This window comes from Triplophysa dalaica, chromosome 6 (assembly GCF_015846415.1).
Source record: "Triplophysa dalaica isolate WHDGS20190420 chromosome 6, ASM1584641v1, whole genome shotgun sequence".
Taxonomy (NCBI): domain Eukaryota; kingdom Metazoa; phylum Chordata; class Actinopteri; order Cypriniformes; family Nemacheilidae; genus Triplophysa; species Triplophysa dalaica.
The window spans coordinates 20,630,025-20,651,954 of record NC_079547.1 but is presented as its reverse complement, the minus strand read 5'-3'; the positions used below and the strand labels follow the sequence as shown (position 1 = coordinate 20,651,954).

Genomic DNA, 21,930 nt, shown 5'->3' with positions numbered 1-21,930 from the left:
AAGACACATAACTGGCAGAAGTCCATAATGTAATGAAGGGGCCCGGTATAACACTGTCCACATAAAGTGTACAGCCGCATTGTTGCCGCATTGTTGGATGTCATGACATTCGTAGCCTACCAAAAATATAAATCAATTGGCATTTGTTTTACGGATGTAGGCTAGCACTAATACTTCAAGCAAGACAAAATAGTTGAACATTTTCTAATTGCCAGATGTGTCGAAAATTTCCACAGTAATGTATTAAACTACGCGTGGGCTGTTCTGCCAAAGTAGCTCTAAAAGAGAATCTTTTAGGTCTGGTGTCACTTGCATTCATATTTCATTATCTGAAATAAAATTCATTCATTTTAAGTGTCTCAAGTACTGTGATTTTCTCCACACAAAATCAGTTTGTGCTCTATTGATTTAACATTTTGACCCATTTATACCTGAAACCAAAGCAATGTAGCAAGTTCTTGTAGTAAAATGTGAAGAAAATGCATTCATCCTTCGGTAACGGCATGCCAAACACTTGAATGCCAAGTAGCCAACCAATTGTGACCACTGGCTTTTTCACATTCCTTGTTATGCGTTAAAGATATTTTCAGCTTCTCCGCCTTGAACTGCCGTTCGTAACTCACAAGGACATTTGCAGCTGACGTTGTCATCCTTGGCCTGCGCAACCCAAAACCATTCAAAGCTTTCTTTCATAATTTTTGCCTTATTATTTTTCATGGCTTTTTACAAAAATGCAAATATTTGCGCACGTGACCCTGAGAATGGAGGAAAAAGACAGCTTTTGTGTTGCTCAGGTTTGGTAGCCTTGCGGAGCATTTTACAGTTTCCATTTGCATACGTGTGTATAGTAGGACACTTTATTGAGATGTAAATGAAGCACAAGCTATAAAACCTCTAACTTTTTCTTTTCTAAATCTTGATTTTGTTCATCCGAGCCGATAGCCTTGTCGGCTCGACCCAGGTTCGATTCCCGTCTCGTGGTCATTTCCAAAATCCACCCCCTTCTCTCTCTCTCTATCTCTCTCTCCCGCTTCGCTTCCTTTCCCCTCTCTCACTTAACTGTGCCACTAAGACAAAAATGCCCAAAATAATCTTTAAAAATGCTTTATTTTGTTCAATATCTGCTGTTGATGGAAATAAACCAACCTGGTGTCTATCTGGTGTAATGCAAGCCATTATTTGGTAGTGGGTGGGGGGGGTCTTGCGATGTCACCTTGGCTTCTCTTTGTTCTTTTGTCATACTTCGTCCTTTTCACGTATAAAATCGCGAGAGAGTGACTCACAGATAATTCTGAATGAAGGACAGTGCTTATAAACAGTCCATCCCACATCAGCAGACCTTTAAAACCTCTCTTCGGGTTTTTGGATGTACGCTCATCACACTACGTGCCTACCTTTTGTTTCTGCTGGACACCTGAAGAAAACCAAAATATAGACTTTTGTTTGTCTAAGCAAAAGACAGTTTATTGCTTGGACCCCCTAGGGGAGAAAAACCAGAGGTGAAAGCCAGTTTTGAAGACCATGAGGTCCAGACTATCGTTTCTTCTCTGCCTGTTGCTGGTATCGTATGCTTCAAATGCAGTCATTACTGGGGTGAGTGACCCAAACAACTTGTAGGATCAATGTGTTTATTATTAATTTTATTAAAATTAAGAGACCACTTCAAAAATGATATTGCTGTTTTTTCAAATTGACTATTTATAGGTATGTGTTTAAAGTGATCATTTTATTTCATTCCGTGAAGTACTAACATTTTTTCTCGCAAATTTCGAATAAAAATATTATTTCTATTTGCAGAAAATGAAAAGTGGAGAAACAGATCAAAATAACAAAAAAAAGAGGCTCTTTATTTTTCTTCTGACCTCAAATACAAAAGAAAACAAATTCATATTTACTTTTAAGCAAAACAACAAGTTTTAAATAATAAAAAAATTATGTGATAACCTGGATTATTATCACAGGTTTCATGTGTGTTGTCATGCTGTTATTCTTTCACATTGCTGTTGGATGCTTTTTGCAACTCCTGAGGTTTAATTTTGTTGAAATTGAACAGAAACTGGAATGAAATGGCCACAATACATCTAGACATGCTGATTAAATGAAAAACTTGAATATTTCTGTCTCTGATATTTCTGGTCGGAGACAGAATATCATTTTTTAATATGAATCTGTAAAAGCATCCTTTTTTACTTTTATTTTTAATACATATTTAATCCATTGAGAGGTATTAGATAGATTATCCATTCACAGAATGGCTTTTTGGACCTAATATTTACAAAAAATAGAAACAATGTAGATGTTTTACTGTAATTAACGTTGTTATGTTTATTTTGTGGTAGTTCAAGTCATAAAAACTTTAAAATTTATTAAAAGATCGAAAATATTTAGAAATTATTTATTTTTTGACTGTTTTGCTCTCTTACACTACATCAATGTGTCTTAGATAGTATAACTGCTTTCTACAGTGATTGATCTGATAAACAGAAGTTATAAGTGCAGCCCAAATAGATACAGTGTTGTTGTCATTACAAAGTCATTTCTTGGGTCCGAAAAGATGCACAGCAGAGTTTGATATGAATGTGCTGGGATGCATTTCCTCCATACCTGTCACGACAGTAAAGTCTGTAGTACTCCCACAGTATGTAAAATTGCTGTCAGGACACCCCTGGCCTAAGTGAGATTGAGATGGAGGGATGGCATTTCTTAAACATGCTTAGAATTCTTTCCTACACAGACTGTCAGGGCAAATCAGTGGGGTGAATTCAACCGGATTTACAGAGAGATCTCATGTCACCCGTGTGGCTCTATATCACTCGAAATACTGCATGAGGCTATTTTAGTGCACGTGGTGGACACAGTATGTTTCATCATTGAATGTTTATGAGTTGAAATATTGATGTATTTTTAATGAGAAAGGACATTGTGTGTGTGTGCAGGCATGTGAGAAGGACTCGCAGTGTGGAGGTGGCATGTGTTGTGCCATCAGCCTGTGGATCCGGAGCCTGCGAATGTGCGTTCCAATGGGTCAAGAGGGAGAGGAATGTCATCCAATGAGCCACAAGGTTAATTTTTTCACTTTCTACCTGTTAACTCTATGGACCAGCCGTCGGGTCAGACAAGTCATGAAAGTATTCCCTTAATGTTTAGATGTATTTCTGTAACTCTAACTATCATATGTGGTATCATGTGAAAGCATAGTTTTTGAAGAAGTGAACCATTTTCTTATTTATCTTACATAAAGTAACTTATTTTAATCTTTTTCGTTAGGTCGTTTTCTACTAAATAAGTCCATTCCTACATCTTTTCATGGTTTTAAAAGTAAAATTTCCGCTTCCAATGTCTTGCAATTGATGTGCTGCGTCATCAACGTGACATAAAAGCTGGGATAGTTAAAATTCTGTTAAAAATCTGAACCTCTGTCTGTCCACATGAGATAAATATTAAACGGAAGCTCCGACTCTACATAGAACCATCATTTGTCTGCACTTCTAGCTGTGTTACATCCAATTTTGAGAGGTTTACTGTGAAATTACACAAAACTATTGCATTTTTTATAACACTTTATGTGGTTATGGGGTCTGTCTAAAAATGTCAAAATTTGAATACCATATAATAGAGAAAAAATCTTTTTTTTCCGCTATTTGTTACGACCTGTTGGAATCAAGAACAATTGTCTGCAGGTTCCTGGGTCCCTCATGCTCGCAGAAATACACTTTCAAATAGAGTCTTTTTTCAAAGGACTGACAACACACACGATATTGTTTATCACTTTCAGCAGTGTTTTATGAATTTTGGAGGGGTTTCCTGGAATATGACACAAACATTTTGTATTTACACCAATGTATGAGGATATGGTGTCCATATTAAATTGGTTATGCCAAATTCAGAAATCCCAAAAATGGCTCAGAATGGGACGGTTCACCCAAAAACATCTGTCATCATTAACTTATGTTATGTTATGTTAGAATATTAGTCCGCATCCACACGAAGCCAGAGCTTTCCCTATCCAATCTTTTTTTTCCTTTTACACAGCGTCGTCTCAAGAAATATCTGCGTAAAAAATGAAATCGCTAAACCGGCTCAAAACGATGTAGTGCATGCCAAATCAGTATGTGGCGCTGTAATTTTACCACAGAGATAAAAAAACGGAGGAGAAGACTTGGAGCATGGGCATAAACTTTGCATGCTGGGGTGATGACATCATCGTTTAAAAAATATTCGTCTGCACACATGGTGGCGTTTTCAGATTTATCCACTCTGGGACCCGGTTTCACAAAAACGTGGTTTAGAACAACATGATGGAGAAAAAATGTCTGATTTTTTGGGGGTGAAATATTTGTATCATTCCTTTATGATGATTTTTTCTTCATATGCCTGTATTTTTTAATAATTTCCTGTTTTCTGTATAGGTCCCGTTCTACGGCAGAGACTCCATCATACATGCCCATGTTTGCCCAACCTGGCTTGCATCACCACAGATGATGGAAAATCTAAATGTCTCTCTTCCCTTTTGTTTCAAGATTACCTCTGATGTAAAGTGTGCCAGTAAAGTGTACTACTAATGCTTGTATAAAGTGTATAGTAAAGTGTACTTTAAATCAGTATTGACTTTAAAGTAATTTATTTTAATGAACTATTTAATCTTTATGGGAAATTAATTAGGTCTTAAAATGCATATTTTGACAAAATGTCATTGTGTGACCAGAATAAATAAATAAACACTGTAATAAGTCATTGTCAGATATTGTGAGTTATATTTAGGCTATTCTATTCTTCAGTTTACTAGACTTTATGAAGAAAGCATTTCCTGCCTAACTATCTACTATTGCTACACTACAGTAGTAACGCCTTGTTTATTTTTCAAATATAAAAAGAGAAGTTGAAAAACTGGTAAAGATGAAAAACTGAGAATTTTAGCCATAATTTCCTAGAAGCCCATCATGTCTATTTTGTTTTGACACCAAGACAGAAGTTACTTGAAGAGTAGAAGCATAGAAGTGTATGCTTAAGCTAACAGTATGAAATACAACTTTATGACATTTCGTTGGTCATGAAATGAGGTACTTGCTGAACTTTTGTGCTCTTTGAAATATTTTATACTGTCGTTGTCGAGATTGAAGTCTTTTCTGAGTTTATTTAGCATAAGAGATGACTGTACATTTACACTTACAAAATGCATCACTGCTTTCAAGGTGTCTGTGTATTTAAAGGGATAGTTCACCCAAAATGTAAATTCTGTCATGAATTACTTACCCCCGAGTTGTTCCAAACCTGTAAACATTTCTTTGTTTGGTTGAACACAGAGAAAGGTATTTGGAAGAATGTTAGCATCTGAGATTTCCGGGGCACCATTGACTGCCATTGTAGAAATATTTATTTAAAAAGAATCATACAAAAAATAGTTTGAAGAATTTAGGAAAACAAACAGTTCTCACCCACCTTTGACAACCATTTTAAAGGGCTAGTTCGCCCCAAATAAAAATAAATTCTCTCATCATTTAGTCACCTTTTAGTTGTTCCAAATCTGAATACATTTCTTTGGTCTGATGAACACAGAGAAAGATATTTGTACGCATGCTTATAACCAAACAGTTATTGGACCCCATTGACTACCATAGTAGGAAAAATTACTTAATAATTGTTTTGTTTTTTAAAGATCTTTTGAAGAATGTAGAAGAGCAAACAGTTCTGGGGCACTTTTTATTACCTTTGTAATTTTTTCTACTATGGAGGTCAATGGTGTCCCAAAAATCTCAGTATCTAAAACTGTTCGAATGTCTTTATTGTGCTCTGCCAAATAAAGAAATGTAAACACTTTTGGAACAACAAATTCATGACAGAATTTTTATTTTTGGGTGAACTATCCCTTTAATATTTCCTCTTTAAGTTACTTTTGGTTGTGTGTCACACAATTACTGTGATTACTACGAACTCCTGATTGAACCAGTTTTTAAAATGCTTCCATGGAAGACAAGCTTAGGAGTAATGCGGCAATATCCTGGTACACTAATGGAAACACATGTTATCTGTTTTTTGTTGATTCTGAATCCATATACATGCGTCCTGGTACATGAACTGTACTTCAAATTATATTGTTGTATTAACAGAAAAATCTGTGACATTACTCTGGTGCATTATTGTATACAATATAGCAGACAAAATATAAAAAAGAAAAACGATGAATGGAATATAATCATTTCTTTCTTCAGTTTGTCAAAAGTAACAGTCACCCTCACTTTATTTATTGACTATTCCATCACTTTGCTAGAACACTCTGAAGATTTTATTTTAGCAATAAATTACAAACAAGCTACGTAGCTGGAACAGCGTGTTTTATTCTCTTGTGTTTCTCCTTAAGTGTATCTAAGCTTTCGGGAAAGACTTGAATTCATAAAAGTCTAGATCCTTGACAATATTAACTATGAGGAGAGATGTACACTAACTCTAGTGCGTTAAATAAAATATTCATGGCCTCCTTTTTAAACTTTTTCTTTCCATCAGACTGTACTGCTGTTTTAATGCACCAGCTGGATGGAGACCAAAAAGGGAAGCAATATATGGGGTGCATCTCACACAAGTTAGAAGAAATGTTATTTTGTTAGATGAACGCATCAGGATATGTTTTCTATTGCAAAGCCTACTGATGTGCAACAGGATGGCAGCTGAAGATCTTTCAAGATAGACCAAAACTGGTTATAGACTACTTAATCCCATGTGGGTGAAAAGATTAGTCTAAATATACCTAATGCTTTCACAACTTTGTAGACACACGGACATGTCTAGATCCAAGAAGTCGGTGGTGTTCTCTGCACTGGTTCTTCATACATCTTACCTAAAAATCCCCCCGTTGAGTTTTTCATGCTTTTGCGATGCTGTTTACAATTATTAAAGACAAATAATCTGATTACACAACAATCTCCAGTGGCCTCCATTCATTCTGTCAGAGCAGCAGACAGGATCAGACGAATACAGAGATGGAGTTATGTTGAGGGGAGGTTCAGGAAAAATGCGCTCTCTATTATATAACTGTCTGTAGGGAGGGAGGGGGGACGGCATCAAAATGTTCTCCCTGGATGAGTGTGTCTAAAATATCACATTAAATGTTTCCCCTCCATCTAAGAGCAAGTAATGAAACAGAGGCTTAGCAAAGCATGAACAAAACCAGACGCTCACATCAGTCTGAGTCGACAACACAATCCCCTGCCCTTAAAACCTTTTTAATACCTGTTTGATTCTGTGTTCCTTTAGCACACCAACACAGCACATAAAATGAATTGTTTATTAGAATTAAAATACAAATGATGGTCAACTCAATACTGATCCACCAGCCAAAAGTCAAATTCGATTGCTCACGTCCTTTTAACACAACTGTCCAGTATCGAAGTAAAGGGACCATAAGGTCTGTTTTGTAGTCCATGTGACGGTAAAAAGTCGCATTTTATTCACACAAAAAAGTCAAGGTCATAGCAAATATATTACATATAAGTTAAAAAGAGCTCCAGAATATAAATAAAACATCTTTTTACATCATTTACATGAATATGTGGATTGCATAAACTGCTCTGAATCGTGGATCTGGATCTTTTAATATGCGAAGGCGAAACCCTTCACTTGAAAGGTACCAATGCACAACAAAATATGAGCGTCATCCTTTTAAAAGAAAGATAGCACGAGAAAATAATACATTTTAAAGTTGGCTCCAGTGCTCAGAAATGTTTATGACCCTGCATGTAGATAGGCAGGCAAAGAAGAAAAGAAGTCAAACCAAAGTCTGATAAGTTGAAGAAATGACATCAGATAACACAAAAGGGCTCCATTGGTGTTTGTGTAGTCAGGCAACACGGGAAACAGGCTCTGAATCTCATTCTCAACTCCTTGTTAAATATAAAGCATATGATGGGGTTCGCCCCAGCTTGGGCGAACGTCAACCACACGGCTGCCGTCAGGTACACCTGGGGAATCGCGTTTCCTTTCACAAACACCCGGATGTAACACGACACAATATACGGGGCCCAGAACAGCAGAAACACCAACGTGATCATGTAATACATCTTGCCTATTCGTTTCTCCATCTTGAACTCGTCCAGGACGAGCAGCCTGCGGTTTGCGTTGTGCGACGCTTGCCTGATGCCCACTAACGTCGGCGGCGTCGGACCGCGTCCGAACCCCGCGATCCAGTTGGCGGCGGCCTGTCCCGTCGCCCCCGGTCCGTGAAAAGTCCAGTTCTGGCTGATAGCCGGAACCAGCTGTGCGGGTTTCATTTTACGGTGGTCGTAAACGAAACACAGCATTTTGACATAAACGACGTGCGTCGTGCCCACGATCACAGCCAACATTAGCATGAAGCCCAAAGTATCGTTGGCTTTCACGTACCTGTGCTCGAAAATGCACTGCTCTTCCTCGCGGATAAATTTGTAAGTCCCCACGTCGAAAACCGGGGGGAAGGCCATGGCGACGGATAAAGTCCACACCATGCATATCACCGCGACGCACGTCCACAGCGTCATGCGTTTAGAGTAGAACCGGTGGTGCGCGATGGCCATGTAGCGTGTAACGCTGACGCAGAAGAGCAAAAAGGCGATGTGGAAGCAGAACAAGACGGCCATGAACGCGACGATCTTGCAGCTGAGGATGCTGTAGCTCCACACGGAGCCGTTGTCGATGGAGATCATCACGAACGGAAAGCACACCGCCGCGCGTATGATGTCTGCCGCGCACAGGTCGAGGAGAAAATAATACGGAGCTTTGTGAAGGGATCTGTCCTTCAGCACTAGAAGGGACAGCACGATATTCCCGAGCAGGCTGGCGCAGGTGATGAGACCCAAAGATGCCAACTTGACCGCAGACGCGGTGATGGCATAATTCTGAAGTGACGGGTTGCTCTCTCCTGGATCACTTGTGTTCGCCATCTGTGCCAGCACACTGTCGACAAGCAAGCCCTGGCACTGTAATCCGACATTAAACAGCCCTAGTCCCCCACATTATGCCAAAATATCAATGTCGCCCGTGATGTGGTTTATTTATGTTGTCGCCTCGATGAGATCCAAGACTTCTACGTATCATTCCGTTAACTGGCGATCGTTTTGTGTTGAGTCGAGTCCATTTCGAGGCGGTCGGCGGTATGATTGTTCTTCATTCTTCAAGCAAAACGCGATGTGTAATCCATTACTTTCCCGACATAAATTCAGCTCGGCGACATTCTCTCGACGCCCCTTTTGGCGAATGAAATAAACACGTATTCCTCTCCATTGAACAGCGAAGTAAAAACTCGCGACGTAGGCCGATGTCGCTTTATCGAAATGATTGAAATCGAAGCGAACGAAGAGGTTACAGAGCGTATGCATACACACCCGGTCCTTTGTAGGGATCGCGTCGGAGCACGTACGAGCCTGTTATGTCTTGTCTACTGCTTTCTTGTTTTTTTTGGAGGGGGGGAACAAACAGGGAACCCGCATCTAACATTTAAAGGAACGCGGTAAGACTCGATACGAATATGACGGTATAGTCTGTAGGTTAGGAAATATAACAAAAGTGGTGGAAATGTCTGGGTCTGGAGATGCGACGATTCTTCATTGGGTTTTCCTAACGCGTGGATTTCCCTGTCTCCTGAGGGCTGGAGAAAAGGCAGTCGCTTCAGACCATTATTCCATCAAGCCCTTAAAGACACAGGGCGTCGCTTATCTTTAAAACACATCATGAACTCATATGCAAGTGCTTGTAGGCAGAAGGTGTGTGCGTAAAGTGCTGTCTGAGATGCCATATGCTATTCAAAATATCTTTTTACCTGTCACAGGATACATGCTATTCCAAACAAGTTGTCTTGTCGTGAGCAACTGTAGAATTTTATGCAGAAATCAAACAGTCTATAATGTGAGTGGCACTGTATAGTACAGGTGCCAAAAAGTTTAGTTTGATTCTGTTTTTGACATTTTGTATGAATGTGTGCCTTAAGTAACATACTTATCAGATCATTTGTAAACTGCAAACAAACCCATACTAGAGCTTTGCAAAGAACTAGCTTAATTATTTGTGCAATTAATTGTAACCAGCTGGACACAAATGCGTTCTGCTAACTATTCTCTTTATTAATGGTATTGAATAATAAACATTTTAATCACTTTAATACTTAAGCTCGTGGTGGTTTGTGTGTATGGTGTTGGTGCTGTCCGTGGTACTGAATCTAAATCGTGACAGATATCTGACCATCATCTCGCCATTCGCTTGATAAATCGCCAAGCTGACAGCGATGACAAGAAATCCCACTTTAATAAATAGTTTTTTTATAATATGTGCAGTGCAATGCTGCTGCCGATGACGCTTTAGGGAATAAGAAACAACGCTCAGGTTTGTGATCTAGTGCGTCCTCTAGTGTTTACATACAGTCATGCAATTTGAGAGCATTCTAACTATTCCACACTATACACCACATTGGCAATAAACTTTATGTATTAAATGTAAATTCTATATATATATATAAAATATTGTGCCCATAAAAATGTAATTGGAACACATAAATAAATGCTACAAAATATAAACACTCACAGACATTCATTTAAAGAATTATTTTGAATTTCGCATCAAATTCAAGACTCTGCTCCTGGCCTACAAGACCACCACTGGTTCGCCACCCCCTCATCTTCACTCGCTAATGCAGACATATGTACCCGCCAGATCCCTACGCTCTGCAAACGAAAGATGTCTTGTGGTGCCATCCCAAAAAGGTAAAAAATCTCTCTCACGTACCTTCTCCGATCGGTTCCACCTATGTGGAATGATCTGCCCGCTGCTACAAGATCTGCAGATTCTGTAGCCATCTTTAAGAAACGTCTGAAAAGTCATCTCTTCCGTCAACATCTGACTGATCAGTTCTGACTTCAATTTCTTCTCTACTCTATAAAAAAAAACACTCTAACTTAGCTCTGTATACTGTGTTAGGTTATATGAGACTAGTCTTCTATTTTGATTGCACTTTTGTTGTTCTTATGCTGTCCCAATTGCTTCCATTGCCTACCCCACCTGTAAGTCGGTTTGGATAAAATCGTCTGCTTAATGACTAAATGTAAATAGAAACATTCAAGTAAACATTTGAACATAAGTCGTTTGGGTACAGGTCAAAAGTTAGCTTATGTAAAACATAAAAAGGCTACTACAAAATTAAGTGTACCTAACCCTAACATCCACCAAACTTACCTTAGCTGGTTAAACGTAATCGCAAAAAGCCTTGATGGAACGGACGTACAGTGAGAGAACTACATGTGTTCACGAAAAACGTGGTTTAAGCAATTGTGTCTGTTTCTCTATCATGGACTACATTGGACAATATAGGCCTAATTGCTATTTGATATATGTCACACTAAATCACTGCACATAAGTGAAAAGGGTGTTGTCTTAAGCTGCTATCATATTATCACTTATAAATTACCGGTTAAATACACTTAAAATACTGAGAAATACACATTGGTGTGTTAGCCACTCAAAATCGTAATTTTGTTGTCTAGCCTGACTTGGGGCAGAGCTCATTGTTTGGTGATGGATAACTGAGTTTGTTGAAAACATTTTTGGAATTTTTTTTTATTTTTACACCAACCAAAAACCTTTTATTTACTTTTAAATAATTTACTCGCCTTTCGAGTTGATCCAACTCTGTATACATTTCTTTGTTCTGACAAAATGCTTGTTCTTGGCCACCACTGATTATTGACTATAGTAGGAAATGGTAGCAAAAATTACAATGGAGGTCAAAAGTGGCCCAGAAGTGTGTGCTTTCCTACATTCTTCAAAATCTCTTTGTGTTCAACAAAACAAATACATTTATAAAGCCTTTCTTTTCCTACTATGGTAGTCAATGGTGGCCAAGATCTGTTTGGTTACAAGCATTCTTCCAAATATTTTTCTCTGTGTTCATCAGAACAAAGAAATGTATACAGAGTGTTTGTAATGTATTTCTGTTCGTTTGTGATGTATTTCAGTTGTATAGAGGACTACACATCTTTGGCACCATCTAGTGGTTAATGTAGGAATTAACAGCCTCTCCCGTTGGTCACTTTTTCACTCAGTTTTAAAGATTTTTTCTAATTATTTAATAACTATATGCTTCTGCATGGTTTCCTGTTACAAGACCAAAAATATAACCTTGTTCTCGTTTGTGTGATGACTACAGTATGTGTCTGATAATTGACATATTTTCAACTGAACGTTGTTTAATACTTCATGATGACATAATTAGTGTTTCTGAAATTCAACTGGTATTGTGATACAGGTTTGATTCCCTACATACAGTATTGATTAAATGCACTGTAGGGGAGACTGGGGACAGTTGCAACACTTTTTGTATTTCCTTCAGTTTCTCAGAGTTTTTAGTAGAAAGCCAAATTGAAATATGTTAAAACCACCTTAACTGCTGTAGCATGCGTATGTATGATAAAATATGCACAATTTATACTTGAACAGACAAAGTCAAATGTTGCAACTGAGCCATAACAGGGAACAGTTGCAACACTCCACAGGTACAGTTGCAACATTAATTAAAATGTATGATGAAATGTCTATATAAATAAAAGTGTCTAAATTCAGTGTGGGTGAATTATAGACTTACCATGCATGTTCCCTTCTGGCCCTCCATTCGTATTACCTAGATAATAATTATTACAGGTTCAAAGTCATCTTATTTTTCAAAGGTCAGGAATAACAAACAGGTGAAATGTCCAATTCATGTCATGTCACAATAAGATAAAGTGGATTCTTTGTAACACGATAGGCAAATATCAGGCATTGTGTTCTTTGTGTTTCGAGCTGCAGGGGAGGATGTGCATAAGAAGATTTAGGAGGAAGAGAGTCATTTCGTTTCATTTACTTAATCACCTAATTAACAGAAGTCTAATTACTCCCTTTTTAAGCATGATTGCATATTGAGAAGATGTTATATAACATATACTAATCCTAAATTAATTTGTTTCAGAGTGCTACTCTATCACAACAAGACCAAATCCACAAGGCATCAGTCATGCCAAATCTATGATGTCAACACATTCAAAACAAGATTAATTTTGTTTTACTTTTGACCCATCCCTCTGAGAAACAAACTACAGTCTCTCAGTTTTAGACAGATAAATCATTCTGTCCCCCATCTGTTGTTAAAATTAAGACTCTGGATTTTCACTAGATGATTATTGTGGCCAAACTAGTTTACAATAATGATATTATTGTGATATCTATCGAAAGCTTGATTCTATTTGTCAAATTGAATTTAATTTGAATGTTTTTTTCTTTTATTTAGACTGTAAATTACACTCACAATACAAATTTAAAGTTTGTAACCAAACATTTTAAATGGGTGATGCTAAATATTTAACAGTTTGTGTAGAATTGAATTGATATCAACGGTTTTAAATATCACCGTTATTGTCAATACCGGTATATTGTGATATATGTGTTTACAAACATTAACATAGACACATGCTATATTAAACACATCATACATATTTAATATCCAGATGCTAGAATTATGTCGTACTCTTCGTATGTCGTTGTGGCACCAGCAACCAATCAAATTGTTACAGACTGTACTGAATACAAGTTAATTAATATAAAACGGGTTTTGCGTACATAAGCAACAAATTACCTACAACAATGTTTTTGTTCATATATCACTGGAAGTGTCTAATATCAAGGTGCATGCAGCAAATGTTTAGGAAACTATTAATATAAAGCATTGAAATACTAAAGAGGCTTAGATGTACTTCCAGCCCTCTATGCATTTCGATGAAGTGGTGTGTATTCCAGAACGAGTCTCTTTTTACTTTTGATCTGGTACAATAACCCAAAATATAGCATGCTCCAAAAAGGGTGTGTCTGTGGTTGATGTAATAGTTTTCTGTCGGGTAGTCCAGTTTTTCTGGACAAAAATATAGGCCATGAGGCCCCTTGACATTAGATGTCACGCTATTCGCAATATGTCCAGAGACAGTGCAATTAATGCCTTTGTGCGCCATCAAAACAGTGTTTTATAGATACACAGCTGAGATGAAAGATGTATTTCTAATGAGTATTTAAATAAAGTTATAATTGATAAATCATCTAATCATAATTCCATACATTCACTGCATTATCGTGCTAACAACACAGGTTTCGTACAAAACTTGACTATAACCGCAAAGGATTAATGTAACTATCTGCTGTATTATTGTAATTATTGCATTGATTTTGTGACAAGTGTGTGAATTCAGCTCATGTCCGTAGCATGCACAATAATCCAGAGGGTGGCGCTGTCTATCCGCACAACTGCATTAGGAAACTGGCTCTGTCCCGTAGAGATGCGACCACGATATATACACCGTCGTTCACTGTTACGTGAATTGTGCATTTCAGTCCTTGATCAAGGACAGACAGACCTCTCTCTCTCTTCGAGATCTTAGATTAATGCTGCTCACACATGAATGTTAACCGGCCTATTGAACCGACCAATGATTATTCTCTTCTTAATTATATACCTTACAGGCCCACTTTATACCTCTAGCATCCTTCTGCACGGCATAAAATCTCGCTGAGAATTTATTTTAAAATCTTCTTGACAAGTATGTGTTTTTGAATGTTGGGAGTTTTAAATTCTCTTGCAATAAAACTTCAATCTGTTTGTTTGTTTATTTATATAGTTACATGATTGCACCTTACTTCAGAAGTCTGTAATCAAATGCACAATTTAAAACAACGTTTACAAGGGTACACTTAAAGCTCCACGTCCTCTGTTCGTTCTTTATTATGGGCTGTCCTTCTCCTGAACTTTCGCCACTACTTTTCCGACTGGACAAATTCTGGGAAAAGAGAAACATATTTATGTTTCATACTTTTTTACTCGACCAAGCCAATCTCCGTCATACTTTTCAATCAAACACATTTTGTTAAAATGATCACGCCACGATAAAAAAGAAGACTATTTGCACATCGCCCCTCTACTAAATCAAACCCGCCTTTGACTTTTTGACACACGCACACGTTTGTTTTGCAGCGCGAGATGTGCAATGAATGTTGTTTATCCATCCAGCAGGTGGATGTGACGTCACGGACCCAGAACATCAAAAATAACAACATCCAAATCCGCGGTTCTCTCTCTTTTCTGTGCGCGTGCAAGGCGCAATAAAGTGTAATAACATCAGAAGCGGCTCACATTCATGGTCGTTGGAGAAAGGTGGCGTAAAACGTGCTCGTAACTGCGACGCTTCCATACGGAGTGTTTGCAGTTGAAGTAAGTCGGAGTGATAGTTATTTACGGAGCTGTTTGTTGCACGCGCTCACGGTACACAAGATCGCGTGAAGAGTTGAATTATTACCGCGCACGCGTCTATCGGTCTCTATTACACCCCGGTAAGTTCACTCTCCTCCAGCATTCTCTTACATTTAAGGGCACATGCACGCCGAGTTTGTCTTTGTTTGCTCTTTGCCTTTTTGTTTGTAACGACGCAGTTTGACAAATCACTAAACAACTACAATAATCGCATGCGTGTAAACCGCTAGACGATTCCTATCGCACGATTTTATTAGCAACACTTCAGATACTTATCAGAAGTTAGCCCTTTGGCTAGCTAGTTGTCGCGCTGGTTATTACGGACTGTAGACGCAAAGTTGTATGCGGGTGCGACGCGATGTTGTAAAGTATTAATAACGCGTTCGCGTGCGTATCGTCGACGCGAGCCGAGATTTCTGTCGGATCGCAATGTTGGATTGGACGCTTTTCCCCACGTGTTCCCTTAACCACAAACAACAGTGATAGAATAGAAACTTCTAGTGGCGCATCTCGACTTTTTTAACTGTTCACGTCTGAACAAAAGCTGCTCGTAATATCGCACACTTGCAGACTTCAAAAAAAGTTTTCTGCAGCGTGTCATCCGGCTGGGATGAAAGTTTCTGTGAACTTTCAAAATTAGGTGTTACTTCAGTAAAATAAGGATGTGTCTGAAAACGCAGCGAGCTGCCTACCTACTACCCAAACCATAGTTTATACTTTCTTATAATGCACAGCAATGCTGACTAGTTCACTTTAGGAGTTACACCGCCGTTTGAAACACCGCCGCGAATTTGGTTTTCGACATGACTGTTGCAACATTTAACAAATGTGTGTGAAGCGATGAGTGTGTGAACCAAATAAGTGCTAATGTTTTAATGTTATTACCAATACGTTATAAACTTTTAAACTCAATTCTCGTCAGCATGAAATAGCAAACTACTTTTGAAGCCTTTCCGTCCCTTAGTTTTGAAATGTATTCATCACTGCCTCCACAAATTATTTGTTGTTTATTTAAAATGTATTTTTATGAATTTAACTCATTTTTGTTGGTTCCAAACATTAATTTAACATATTGACACAATTGTTGTGCACTTTTAAATTTTTAGAAGGTTTTTGTTTTATGTAAAAATATGCAACGTTTTGCATGTGATCTCAATGTCAGGCTACACACCCGGTCCTTAGAAACTTCATAGATGTTTGTAAGGTGGTATCCCTTTTGCACTGTGATATAACAGATTATAGAGGGTAAAACGTATATTATAAATGATAGATTTTATTATTAACATTTTTTTCCACATTTGATCTCAGTGATGTAATAAAAGTACTAGAAATAGGAAAGAACTGGAGATTTCACACTTGGCGCTTGTGCATCTCAGCCCCTTGGATAAGTCATTGTCTGTGGGAAATAAGAAGGAGAAAAAGAATGCTTTTTTCTAGGAGCAGTAAAGTAAACAGCCTCCGACAAGCGAACCTTGACAACCCAGATTAAGGAAAACACTGGAGATCAAACAGCGCTGCTGCTGGGCCGTTGTCATGAGCTGTGAGAGAGAGACAGAGACTGTTTGAACAGGCAGTGGAGTTTGTGTGCTCACTTATGCAGAAATGGACCTCTGTAAAAGCAGACTGACCCAGGATTAAAAGCACTGGGTGAACTTTTCTTTGCAACTTTTCAGCGCCGGCGCTAAACGGCAGGAGGCCCTGAGTTATTTCACCCATCTGTCATGCGTGATGGAGTTGTACTACTGTACTTGCCTGTGGTAGAAAATCGTGTTCCTCTATCATTTGTTCGTTGTAAGTCTAGTGAGATAATATTTCATCAAAGGCCTGATACAGTTACCGACACAGATGTGCGACATGACACTTCATGGTATTACAGGAAAACCTTGCAGATTTTGCATGTCTAATTTCAGATTTACTTGTAATCATGCAAAACGCGCACGATGAGTCAGACGCACGGTGGTTAAGACAGAAAGGTTATTAAAATGTTACTGTAGTGGAGTAAAGGGTGCTTAAGGGAACTGTAATCGGAGACGATCTAGAGGTTGAACTCGGGCTTCTGAGCAATGTGTGAAGATGTGCTATCTAGACGGTAAAGGGGGATAGAGGTTGTAGCGTCCCGGGTCCTGCTGCGCATACGGGCAGGTGTTGTCTCTCTTCTTCCTTGTGGCTCGCGTGCTGGGTTGCCTGACTTGAAGCGCAGGGTGAGGATGTAGCCAGTTTCTTGTTTCCATGGCAACTCTGGACGCTGTTGAGTATGATGTTTAGTGTTAATTATAGCTTGTTGTTGTCACCTCAAAGTCACGTTGAGGAATCCGAGGATTTTATAAATTGCTTGTAAGCAGTCAGACTTTGAGACATGACTTTTTCTCACCCACTTATTTTAAATATAAATCCTGGTGCTTGTGTTTATAACAGAATGACATAAAAACTCAAATTTTAATTAATACTGAAAGTAAAAGTGGAATTATTCATTGTGTGTAATATATATTTTTTACATTTTATAAAGTACCAGTGAAACGTTTAGAAATACCTGTATAATAACTTTTTAAAATATTAGTAAGCTATTAAAAAATAGAAAGAAAGAGAGACGGAATCAATGGGAAATAAAGAAAATTTTAAAATTGAAAGTTATTTTTTTATTACAGTTCTTTACACTATTGGCAATGCCTTAACCAACTTACCACCTAAAATGCTTTATAAACAGTAGTTGTAATTTACTGTTGGAGGATGCAGTTTAGTTATAACAATTTAGAACAACATGTTTTTTATTGAACAAAATAATTTTTTACATGCAAATACAATTTAAAGGCCTCTGCATGACTAATCGTATATGCATTTAACCATATGTTTAAAATATGTCTATCACTATGGTGGAATAAGTATGTTATTGGAAGCAAATTCAGTCAACTGTGTCCGAACTTTCTACTGCTACTGTACATATTCAAATTGAGGAAGTAAAGTTGGACGAACAACATTCAAATGCATTTTAAAAAGTGCTCAGAGTGTTCTGTACTGTACAGGAAGGTCACTGATTCATGTTACCATCAAAATGCATTGTTGATGTAAGCTGTAGTTGTCCTGGATGTACTTCCATCGGATTGTAAAGCCAGATGGATTGGATTAGATGTTTAAACGGTGTGATACTCACAAGTCCCTTTATGCCAGCTGTGAAGTTGACAGCTGAGCAGGGATCAGCTTGCTGGATCAGTTCCTCGCCGGTCTTGCCCAGAAGAGCTGGAGATCAGCAGCCCTGTCTGGATGTTAAGAAACTGTGTTTTTGATGATTTAAAATCACTCTATTTGTAGACCTTTATGCAAATATTATTCACAGCTCTTAATAAAAAAAAATGTGCGTTATAGAGGTCCTCCTTAATATTTCCTAAGATTTTTCCCTGGTGATTGGTGCAATAAATAATAAAGTACAAAAATATGATGAAATTTCAAGTTCCCTCATATTGAATTGTTAGACATGTAATACGTTTCACACTGTTGGCTTCTGACTAGTGTGATCTCTGGAGTCGGGACTATACCTCACCCTGACAAAATCATTTACCACAGAAGTCTGTTTTTCTCCATCATCTGAACATAAAAGATGTATAAACAATTTTTAATAATTTAAACTGACCAAAATCAGCCAAGTGTGACTTTTGTAGTGGATTCTATTTGACAGGTAGTTGGCTTATGTTGTTGGTACACTTTGATGAAAGATTATAAAGACAAAATATTGAAAACATATGCACTGATTAATCATGCACAACAAAACCAGGAATGTTATTATTATATATTTTTTTTATTATTAGATCTTTTGAAGAAAGTTGGTAACCGAACAGCGCCGGCACCCATTCGCTTCTATTGCATGGTGCGAAATCAACGCAAGTGAATGGGTGCCATCACTGTTCGTTCACCAACTTTCTTAAAAATTTCTTGTATTGTTTCTATGCTTTCTAAGAAAGAAAGTCATACAGCTTTGAAAAGACAAGAGGGGTGAGGAAATAAAGTGTAGAGATTTGAGAGAATATCATCATCTTTAACCTTAACTGCAACAATGCGGAGGAATTATATTTTGTTGTTATTTTCCAGCCAATGACATGACCTTGACAGCCAATAAAACTCCATTTGAATGTAAAGAGCTCTCGCTTTAAATAAAGCTTGAATAAACCACAGATTTGGTTGCTTTTAATAATAGTTATTGCTATAGTTTATGTCCTTGGTGTGAGCGGGCCTATAGTGTGCTGATGATAAGCCGTCGTTCATGTTGTGTTGGATGAATTCTTCACATAGCATTGAAAGCAGTGAAAAAACGTGTTTGGATAATGCTGAAGTAGACTCTGATATTGTTGACTGGTAATTAATGTGCGTTTTGTCTGTGTCTGGGATTTGTTTTGTCTCCGTCTGTGTGTTTTTAAAAGGGACATCTCTTAAGTGCCCTCCTTGGGAATAGAGTTTTTCCACCCTCTCAATAGCAGCCCGCTCTCAATTAAAGAATGTTTAATCAGGAAACTGGCTCAAGTACTAATTACCTTATCATAGCGTGCATGTTAATTAGTTTTGCATGTAGCTTTCCCTTTTTTCGCAATTGGATGTTAAAATGATGGAGAAAAAACTGACGGGGCTTCCCTTTGATCATCTGTTTACATCTGTGCGTGTTTATACCCAAACCTGACGCTTTAAACCTCCCTGTTTGCTTGCCTGAACTTAGGAATAAGGGTGGTCTTAATTGACGTGTTGTTGCTTGTTTATTTGATGCATGTAAAGCTGTATCAGGCGGATCATTATGAAAGCACAGTAATTATCTTAAACACTTGGCGCGGTGGCGAAGCCGCTTCGTTCACATGAAAGCGTACGCCCTTGTTTCCTTGCGTCTTGTTTCCTTGCTGCTTTTAGAAATCGTCTGAAAGTGAATTTATCTGAGTCATTGCTTGAAAGGTGCTTATCACAGCTCCTGGACTGAGCTGACATTCTCTTAAGGTGAACGATGTGTTTGTTCGGGTTTCAGGCTTGTATCTGAGCTTAGCGTTGTATGTAGGGGTTGCCATACAGGTGGTTTCTCTCTCGGTGCTCAAGTTTACACAATCTGACGTGTTTATTTAATTGCCTTGGCAACAGTATTTCAAGGACAGAAAGTCCAGCACACTTTGCTGTTTTACGGATAGTTCGCCCAAAAACAAAAGTTCTGTCATCATTTACTCACCCTCAAGTTGTTCTAAACAGTTCTGGGGCACTATTGACTACTAGGGGGGAAATACAATGGTCAATGGTGTCCCAGAACTTGAAAAGCATTGATGGATATAATGGAAGAAGTTTAATTTTTAGGTGACCTGTCCCTTTAAATCAAAGTAGTGGTGATGTCTGATTTAAAAATTATAAAGAAAATGCTTTTAATATTAATCCATGATTAACAACTTATTTAAAGCTATTAGTTGATGGTGGCAAATACATCAAGTAATGTTAACAAAAACAACGTTTTTGTAAAATAAAATTACTTGTACTGTGAAACAGGTTTCTAGTCATACCGTCCCACCAGATTCAATTTAAGACTATTTTTCTTTTTTGCTTTCTTTGGAGGAATGGCATATTAAGTTTAACGTTCTTTTGTTATGAGCAAAGCATGTGGAATTCACACTTTTTTGTTGCAAATTATCTCTGGTAATGACAAAAGGTGGTTTTCTCTTTTGTTGTAGCACCATTTGTTGGTTTTCAGCTGGTTTCAAACTACGGCTTTCCTGTGCAAATCTAAACTGCGAGTGTCGAAAAGAGATCTGAGAAATGTACTTGGGGATTACTAGATATTTCTCTAAAAGCATTCTGATGTTATGAATGGGCATAATGTACGATCGTCTAGCGCGTTGACTGATCAATCGCCCAAAGCCGAATGAACTCGAAAATGAGAGAATCAATCTTATGATTTAATTTTATAGAGCTGCGAGATGGGAATTTTGAGTGCATTTCTGTGTACCTGATATACAATTGTTTACAGTGATTGAATGGATCGTTTCGGGAGCTTTTTCACTTACATTTTGTTGGTATACACACACACCGCTTGGTTACTATGATGTATAATAATGGTTCGAACAAATCTCAGTAATGTAATAGAAAAATGACTGCAAATTAAAAAATAAAAGCTTTTGGTATGCTTCTTGATTGATAGTCATGAAAAAATTAGATTTCCTACTTTTAAGAGTCGTAACATATTGAATGTTGATGGTTTTGTTTTTGTGGTTTCAGACTGTTAAAAGAAGCAAAGGGGATTTGAGCAGACTGTCTACGATCGTGTGTCATAGCAGCTGAACTTCCTCCGGAGACAGTAAGAAACATTTTCTCTATTACTGTTACACCAGCTCAATTTCTTAACGTCGGTCTAGATTTTTTGCGAGTCAAACTCATGATAGACAGATCGCAAAATCATTCAGAATTTGAGTATCATACAGAAACTATTCCAACATCAACTCCAAAACAGCCTTACCAATGAATAATGCACAATTTATAAAAAAAAAAAAACATTTTTGTGTACTCTTTGTTGAGTAATACTGAATTTTATATTGCACATCTTTATTTATAAATTCTTAAATAATGGAACAGTTCACCAAAAAACTAAAAATGAATATAGTCAAATCAATGTGAACCATTTTTGGTTGAACATAGCACCAATT

The 21,930-nt window shown here is 37.7% G+C and overlaps 3 protein-coding genes across 8 annotated transcripts in view; 2 read left to right on the top strand and 1 right to left on the bottom strand.

The window, feature by feature from the left end:
- The first annotated feature begins 1,347 nt into the window (after positions 1-1,347).
- prok2 (prokineticin 2) lies at positions 1,348-4,706 on the top strand. Its single transcript, XM_056751080.1, has 3 exons — positions 1,348-1,593; positions 2,937-3,062; positions 4,410-4,706. The coding sequence occupies exons 1-3, from the start codon at positions 1,522-1,524 to the stop codon at positions 4,560-4,562; spliced, it is 351 nt and encodes a 116-aa protein (XP_056607058.1). The 5' UTR covers positions 1,348-1,521; the 3' UTR covers positions 4,563-4,706.
- A 2,559-nt stretch (positions 4,707-7,265) lies between these two features.
- gpr27 (G protein-coupled receptor 27) lies at positions 7,266-9,770 on the bottom strand. The gene has a single exon (XM_056750681.1). The coding sequence runs from the start codon at positions 8,907-8,909 to the stop codon at positions 7,794-7,796; it is 1,116 nt and encodes a 371-aa protein (XP_056606659.1). The 5' UTR covers positions 8,910-9,770; the 3' UTR covers positions 7,266-7,793.
- Positions 9,771-14,912: 5,142 nt separating this feature from the next.
- The window catches only part of foxp1b (forkhead box P1b), a 158,560-nt gene continuing 151,542 nt past the window's right edge, over positions 14,913-21,930 (top strand). For 2 of the 6 annotated variants that reach the window (XM_056751472.1, XM_056751469.1), the window contains exons 1-2: positions 14,915-15,360; positions 21,506-21,584. The gene's annotated coding sequence lies outside the window, so the exon portion shown is untranslated. Of the gene's footprint in view, positions 15,361-17,175; positions 17,482-21,505; positions 21,585-21,930 lie in introns of those variants that run through there. The other 4 variants (XM_056751471.1, XM_056751470.1, XM_056751461.1 and 1 more) reach the window with 4 other exon arrangements.

Excerpts from the sequence above, each read along its gene's own strand:
- gpr27 (XM_056750681.1), bottom strand. The coding sequence starts at position 8,909 with ATGGCGAACACAAGTGATCCAGGAGAGAGCAACCCGTCACTTCAGAAT.
- prok2 (XM_056751080.1), top strand. The coding sequence starts at position 1,522 with ATGAGGTCCAGACTATCGTTTCTTCTCTGCCTGTTGCTGGTATCGTAT. Across the intron at positions 1,594-2,936 it reads CAAATGCAGTCATTACTGGG|GCATGTGAGAAGGACTCGCA; the intron begins GTGAGTGACCCA and ends GTGTGTGTGCAG. Across the intron at positions 3,063-4,409 it reads GTCATCCAATGAGCCACAAG|GTCCCGTTCTACGGCAGAGA; the intron begins GTTAATTTTTTC and ends TTTTCTGTATAG.